This window comes from Henckelia pumila, chromosome 2 (genome assembly GCF_033568475.1).
Source record: "Henckelia pumila isolate YLH828 chromosome 2, ASM3356847v2, whole genome shotgun sequence".
Classification (NCBI taxonomy): domain Eukaryota; kingdom Viridiplantae; phylum Streptophyta; class Magnoliopsida; order Lamiales; family Gesneriaceae; genus Henckelia; species Henckelia pumila.
This window is the reverse complement of record NC_133121.1, coordinates 145,339,023-145,346,776: the sequence shown is the minus strand read 5'-3', so window position 1 is coordinate 145,346,776 and position 7,754 is coordinate 145,339,023. Positions and strand designations below refer to the sequence as shown.

The following is a 7,754-nucleotide window of genomic DNA, read 5'->3' as shown; positions in this document are numbered from 1 at the left end:
GAAGTTTGAAACCAAGAATGAAAAGATGATAAAATATGCTCAAGCATTATATAAAGCTAAGGAAGATTTCACCGAGCTCACCATGGAGTTGATCCCGAGGACTGAAAACACAAAGGCCGATCACTTGGCCCGTCTTGCCAGTTCTGTAGGGGAACCATCGGACCCCGGACTGAAGGGAAAAGAAATGATATCTCAACTTGAAAGTCTAGATGACATAATAGCGGATGTATTGGAAGGAGATTGGAGGTATGACATACACAAATACCTAACCAAGAATGTGCTCCCGAAGGATAACAAGAAGGCTCGGGAAATTAAGAGAAGAGCCTTACGTTTTGTGATGGTTGATAAAATATTTTTCAAGAGGTCATTCTCCCAACCTCTTCTCAAGTGTCTTGGCCCGGACGAGGCTAATTATGTCATATGAGAAATACATGAAGGTTGTTGTGAAAATCACTTGGGTAGTATAGCCTTAGCTCGGAAGGCTCTGCTGGCCGGGTTTTTCTGGCCCACCATGAAGAAGGATGCATTTGCTCTGGTCAACTCATGCTACAATTGCCAGAGGCATGCTAATTTGCAATGGAAGCCCGCGGAATTTATGAAAGCAGTAGTGGCTTCTTGTCCTTTCGATCAATGGGGAATGGACATTGTTGGACCTTTCCCAGTCAGTACGGGTCAGAGGAAATTTTTTTTAGTAGCAGTTGATTATTTTTCAAAATGGGTCGAGGCTGAGCCCTTGGCAAAAATCACGGAAAAGGAAGTGCTAAATTTCTTATGGAAAAATATTGTTTTCCGATTCGAAATACCGCGCAGGCTCATATCAGACAATGGAAGACAATTCTGTGGTTCTAAGGTCCAAGCTTGGTGCAAGAAGATGAAGATCGAACAAGTTTTTACGTCTGTCGCTTATCCCCAAGGTAACGGGCAGGTAGAGGTTACTAATAGAACTATTGTGAAGCACTCAAGACCCGGTTAGATTCAGCACGGGGAAAATGGGTAGATGAACTTCAGTCTGTGTTATGGTCCTACCGAACTACAACAAGGTCCGGGACGGACGAGACACCATACAATATGGTGTATGGGACTGAAACGGTTCTGCCCGCCGAGATTGTACAGGAAAGCGCTCGAATAATATCCTATGGTCCTGACAACAATAAATTAAGGGCCATGAATTTGGATCTGATTGAAGAAAATCGAGCTAGAACAGCAGTTCGGTTGGCAGCTTATCGCAAAAGAATGACCCGAGCCTACAACAAACGGGTCTACCCTCGAGCCTTTCAAGAGGGAGACTTGGTTATGAGGAAAATCCAACACCATGGAGAGAGAGGGAAACTGGAAGCAAAATATGAGGGACCTTTCAAGGTGGTAGGGAAGGCAGGAGTAGCTGCTTATTATCTGGAAGATGCGCATGGAAAACAAGGAAAGCGGCCATGGAACACTCAACACTTGAAGAAGTATTACTCTTAGGGGCCCGGTCAGACCTGCTGCATCACTCGGCCTCATGGGAGTAAAGGGTTGTGAGCTATTTCATTATTTTTGGGTTTTTAAATTTGATAGTAGTAGTAATTATACGCTTTTGTTACTTCCTTTTTGGGGATATGTTTTTTGGGAAATTAGTAATGAAAAAGCGACATATTTTTGTCAAACATCACAAAGTTAAAGCCCGACCAGCTCGGCACTCACCACGCCATGCGTGGTCAAAATTAAAACCCGACCAGCTCGGCACTCACCACGCCATTCGTGGTCAAACTTAAAGCCCGACCAGCTCGGCACTCACCACGCCATTCGTGGTCAAAATTAAAGCCCGACCAGCTCGGCACTCACCACGCCATTCGTGGTCAAAATTAAAGCCCGACCAGCTCGGCAATCACCACGCCATTCGTGGTCAAAATTAAAGCCCGACCAGCTCGGAACTCACCACGCCATTCGTGGTCAAAATTAAAACCCGACCAGCTCGGCACTCACCACGCCATTCGTGGTCAAAATTTTTTTATAGGACCTTCCCCTAAAAATTCCCTTTAGAATCTCCAGTTTTTTTGAGACGGTCCTAGTGCTATGCTTCATAGAGGTATTCAAGCAATATTGGGACACATTGAATCACAAATATATTCACTTTATCTACAAGAAAATAGAAAATAAAGTATTTTGATATTTTAATTTTTTTGGAAACTGAATCCTTATTATCTAATATGTACACACTTTGTCAATTTTGATCTTATCATATTATCTACAAAAAAATAGAAAATAAAGTATTTTGGTGTTTCAATTTTTTTGGAAATTGAATCCTTATCTAATATGCACACACTTTGTCAATTTTAACTTTATTATAATAATCAATTTTACATACAATATAAATATTGATTTACGTTTATGCTCTAACTAAAATTTTGTTTTTACTTTCATAACCCTATATATTTTTATATGGTTTTGCTTATAGTGTAAATAAAAAGACAAAGTTGTTATTTCACAATTGTAAAGCTTTGACCTTTTATTCACACTTTTAAATAGGTATAGATATAGATTTTAAATAGGTATAGATTACTTATTATTATTTACTCATATCTATTATCCATAAATGAAGTTATAAAAATATTATAGCAAATAGTTTCAAGGAAATTTGTTAAATAAATTTGTTAGTTCTATTTTTATGTCTTTGCTTAATAAATTGATAAAAATTTACTTTTACAATATTATTTATTTATATTTATTTTCAATAGATTAATGTATGAAAGTATAATGATATATTTTATATGAGCTCGACATTACGTTATATTTTTACATTCTTTATTTTTACTAGATAAATATTTTCTGGTTATGTCCCTGAGGACGGGTATTGGACTCGGGATTGAGGGTGGGGAAAGCATCCCGCCAACACCCCGCCCTGCCATTGTCATCCATATTGGTAGAGAGAATTGGATCCATTCAATGAACACCTCTTGGGGTCATGTTACCGTATAATTTTTTTTTTTTTTTAAAAAATGACGTACGTGAGAATTCGTAATCGCTTGTACTCTTTGTGCACGTTAATTGGTAAACTTCTGAACTTACGCAATTGCCTTCAAATAATGCTAGCAAATTAAACTGCACAGGACAAACCCTATGTGACATGCTAGTCCGAAAAGGTGTTAGGAGAATCGAACTCTTGACAACTTTTCAAACACTCACCTACTCCACCAACTCGAACACCTCTTCTAACATGTCATGGTATAGACTGATATACATTATTTATTTTTTTTTTGAACAAACAAGTCAAAAATTCATTAATTCAAAGAAGAGTCACTACAACCATGAAGCAAAAAATCATAAATAAATTAAGGTTGGAGCATCATAAAAAATACATGGACTAATATATGAATTGATCACTCTAGCAAGTGTATGAGCAACTACATTCGCTTGTCACTTTAACAAATCGAACTTTGTAGTCGATTTCTGTTGAGAGTAAGGAGCAACAATCTGCAATTATTGTTCCAAATTCGCTGTGGTCCATCGGATTTGATTGGATAGCATCAACCACCAATTTGGAATCTCATGTTTCAAAGATGACATGTCGCAAATCCATTGAGATAGCGCAAGTGAGAGCCTCGAGCAGCGCCTTTGCCTCAGCTTCTCGGACCTCTAACAGGCCTTGATGTTTATATATTCTGCACACCATAAATTCCCCGATGTGGTCCCTGATAACCGCTGCCCCTCAATCGATCTCATCTCCTTGAAGATGGTTGTTGCGCCAATGTTGCACTTCATGAATCCAGGCGGTGGTCGTTCCCACTTACTATGTTCAGTAGTCACCATAGAAGAGTTATATTGGGTTTGAGATGTGATATACATGATTGATTATGGTTTTGTGCATGCATAAGCTAGTATTTTTTTTAAAAAAGTAATTTAATTTATTGGGGAAAAAATAAAACAATAATAAGTCACTGACATGACTTCATTTACCCCAAAGATTACAGTCAGTCAAAATAACGAACAAAGTGATATTGAGAAAAAAAAATTTAAAAAAAATTGAGGAAAAGAAATTAAAAAAATTGTTCGTGCATAGATGGAAAAAAAGAGCTCAGTAGTAAATGCATTACAAACAACAAAGAGGGCAAAAATTCAAATGAAATTACAAAAAGAAAGAATTTCTCATTTAAGGAACATATATAGAAAACCTTCTGATGTGAAATGAAATTTCTCACGGTCTGCCAGAGCTTTAATCGAATATCCAAATTTAATAAGATGGTCACTGCTTCTGAAGGCATTTTCTGGGCTTATAACACTCATTTGTTGAACGAGAAACACATTCTGATTGCAAGATTTAGAGAAATTTGGGAAAAAAATCAATGAAGTGTTAACAAGTCAAGAATAAATATGACATGTACAACCGGTTACTTTCACAAGTCATATGCGGATTCCAAATTTAACATCAAATTGAACTGAATGATTAATCGCAGAAATATGAATAAAAATAGAGGAACGAAACGAAAACATGGCGTAAACCGATGTACTATGTTAGAAATTATAATGTACTCAAGCAATACAAAAAACATAATCTAATGTGAGGCGGTATTATAGATCAATTTTTGATACGAGACCTACTCACTACAAACTTGTATATAATTGATCAATCTTAGTCTTCCATTTGTGGGAATATAAAGTTTGTTTTGCAATTGTTCACACTCGATCCATTTTATCAGATTTGAATATTAAAATTAGTTACATCATTTTATTGTGTATTTTGGTTTGAAAACATGTCAAAAGATCAAATTATTTTATGTCTTCCAAGTGTAATTCTAGTGTCAAAAACTAGAATTGATCCACAGCCATGTCTCTAAGGCTCGGCTTTCGAGAACTTGAGCTCGATTATAAAAATGAATCTGCTCTTTGGAGCTTTGAATCAATCTCCAAATCCAAGCAAATCGATTTGTGTTTTGAGTTTTGTCAACATTCGAAGGAGACTTATGGTATCATGCATGCTTGTAATTTAAACTTCAATTTCTTGGAATGTAAATTCATTTGCATGAAAGATGACAGTCAAATTAAGGACACCATTATCAATATCGAGAAATTCCATTATTCATACACAGATGGAAAATAAGAGCTCATGAGTAACAAGTGCATTACAAACAACACATGGGGCTAATATTCGAATGATATTACGCAAAGAAATAATTTCTCATTTAAGGAACATATACATAGGCACACTAGGCTTGCTCTTGTACCTATAGAAAACCTTCTTCTTTGTGTATGAGCCATTAACTATAGTTATCACAATTTTCCCAGGCTCTCTAATGTGAAATGAATTTCTAGCAGTCACCCCCATTTTCTTTTCCTTTTGAATCAAGATCATGTACGAACAATCATCTTCTGGTATGAATTCCTCTTTGTAGGTCACATCATATCCGACTACCGTCACATCCCATGTCACCGTAACTTCGACCTTGTCATAGGAGTCAGAAGTTAGAAACAGAGGAGGAAGCTCAACAGATCACAATACAGTTTTTATTTTCAAATAGAGAATGCTTGAAACTCAAAATCTGATTTTGGTGTCTGATTTTTTTAACAAATCTTAGAGAAAACCAGGGGCATACCTCATTGATTGGTATCTGAATTTGGTCGGTTGTATTTGCTCTGATATTTTGTTCAAGAACTTTGTCATCTATAGAGAACTCAGTGTCATTCTCTCTTTTCAGGCCACCATATTCAACTACTATGTTTTCTGGGGTAGCATATCTACATTTCAGCCAATTCAAATACATCAAACTTTATGCCAATAAAATAGATAAGCAAGATTCATAAACTAGAAATTCACATAGATATGGAACAAATTAAATATTTACTTGAGAAGGGTTTCTGTAACTTTTGATGGCTTCACAAAAACGAACTTGTTCTTGCTTCTTTGTGTGATGAGCCGTAAATTCAAAGCATGTAGAGCCATAAACCAAGATGGAACATTTATGATTAACTGCATCCATGAAATCATAAGAACAATAACTTCATATTTTCAAACTAAGAACACATATGAATTGATTAGTCGATCTTAATCAATGGGGTCCCTTTTCTGGAGGGGAAAAAACAAGCAATTAATCTTACATTTTTGTAGACCATTCCAGGATAATGATCATGAAGCAAGGCTATCATTTTCTTGCAAATTAGGATGATCTCTTTGACTGCAGTTCCAGGAGCATTCTTCAAATCAATAATCTGGATAATCGAATCCTCTCCACCAGGCCTGAAATGGAGATTCTGAATCCCTCTTTCAATACACTGTACCCTCCACCTCAAGAAAGCTTTGAATCTCTCACCATTGCTCGAGAATTTCTTCTTTGATTTCTTCCCCAATATACTGTAACACAAAGGACGTCCTTCTTTATCCATCCCATTGCTGAACCATAAGTAATCAGGCTCGGGCCTTAAATTCTCTTGGAGAATTTTATCTGCGTTAAAATCTGCACGCCATTTCAGGGTCCTCCGCAGCAAAGTGAATGCCTCGTGCACCTTGTAATTCTTTGCTTTCAAGAATTTCATCAGGATAATATCTAACCCCTCGTGATTTTCACTAGGCAATAAAGGGACACCCCACACCCTAATGTCCTTCAAATCTTCTTTCTTGGCATCTTCTTGGGAGGGAGAAATCCCCCTTTTCAGGCCAAACAGATAGTTTCCACGAATTGCATCCTCCACCCTGCATCGAAACTCAAGCAAGGCCTCCTTTCGTGATCTTTTCATTTCAGCAATGGAATAGGCTGGATCACATTCTTCTTTATCGGATGATTCCAGCTCGCTTTCGTCACTGCTAGGATCTTCATCGGATCTTTCCTCCGGCATATTATTCGCCGGTGGTATGAGTCCCGGCCGGTAAAAATGCACCTGCCAGTAACCCAACTCCGAGAGGCGATAATTAGTTCCAAAATGAAAGGTTTTCTAGTCTTTTTCCTCCTTTTTGAGAGCTAAAAAGATCCTCAGCCAACCGTTATTTCAGGGTTGAGATTTTGACGGAAATATTATTGATTCAAATTGAAATAAAATGGACCAATTTTTTTTTTTTTTTTTTTTTACCTAATCACATGCACTTGCGTTTACAGCTCAGGTGGCGATGAGTCAGTATTTTTTGGGGTCAGAAGATTTCACAGTTTTTATTAATTAACATTAATTAATAATTAATTAGTTCCCTCAAAAAAATAATTAATTAATTTTATAGTTTTCTATATCACTCACGTATTTTTCATTTTTTGTCATTTATTAACTTTAATTTTTTTTTTAATTTAGAACATTTTTCATCAGAATATTGAATCTTACATGTTGGCAATACTGCTACTTGTGTATTTTCTTGGCACGCGTTATGTGAGCAAAACCTAGCTAGCAATGGTTTGCATGCATGGTGGGTGCATGTAAGATGGAATAATAATTAAATATCCTGTGCGGGCCGGGAGACCAAGTTGAGTGTTGTCAGCGCGTTATTAATAAAGTGCGTGCATGTTTAATTTTGAGGTTTTTTTTTATGCTTTTCGATGAATAAATAAATTCGTGTGCATTTCTTTCCCAAGACTCTTTGGATGGATATTTTACTCTTTCTTTACAAATCTAATTATATAAACAATGATAAGAGTAGCACTTATATATATATAGAGAAATATTGTAAATATATATGATATTAACAATTGTATGTGAAGTTAATAATATCGCAAACAAATAAGAAATATTTTAATAAATGACTCTTCCCAGGCGTAGAGAATTGTTGGGGTTTTTTTTTTTTTTTTTTTTTTTTAAAAGAGTTC

At 36.3% G+C, this 7,754-nt stretch overlaps 1 protein-coding gene across 1 annotated transcript; it reads right to left on the bottom strand.

Moving 5' to 3' along the window:
* Positions 1-5,034: 5,034 nt before the first annotated feature.
* On the bottom strand, positions 5,035-6,953 carry LOC140884564 (patellin-4-like). The gene is made up of 4 exons (XM_073291352.1): positions 6,070-6,953; positions 5,817-5,941; positions 5,568-5,709; positions 5,035-5,416 (listed from the first exon to the last, which is right to left on the bottom strand). Exons 1-4 carry the CDS (start codon positions 6,802-6,804, stop codon positions 5,153-5,155), a joined length of 1,266 nt encoding a protein of 421 aa, XP_073147453.1. The 5' UTR covers positions 6,805-6,953; the 3' UTR covers positions 5,035-5,152.
* Between the last annotated feature and the right edge of the window lie 801 nt (positions 6,954-7,754).

Coding starts and splice junctions, on each gene's coding strand:
- LOC140884564 (XM_073291352.1), bottom strand. CDS start 6,804: ATGCCGGAGGAAAGATCCGATGAAGATCCTAGCAGTGACGAAAGCGAG. Junction 5,710..5,816: donor GTTACAGAAACCCTTCTCAA/GTAAATATTTAA, acceptor GCTGAAATGTAG/ATATGCTACCCCAGAAAACA. Junction 5,417..5,567: donor TTCAGATACCAATCAATGAG/GTATGCCCCTGG, acceptor TCCTATGACAAG/GTCGAAGTTACGGTGACATG.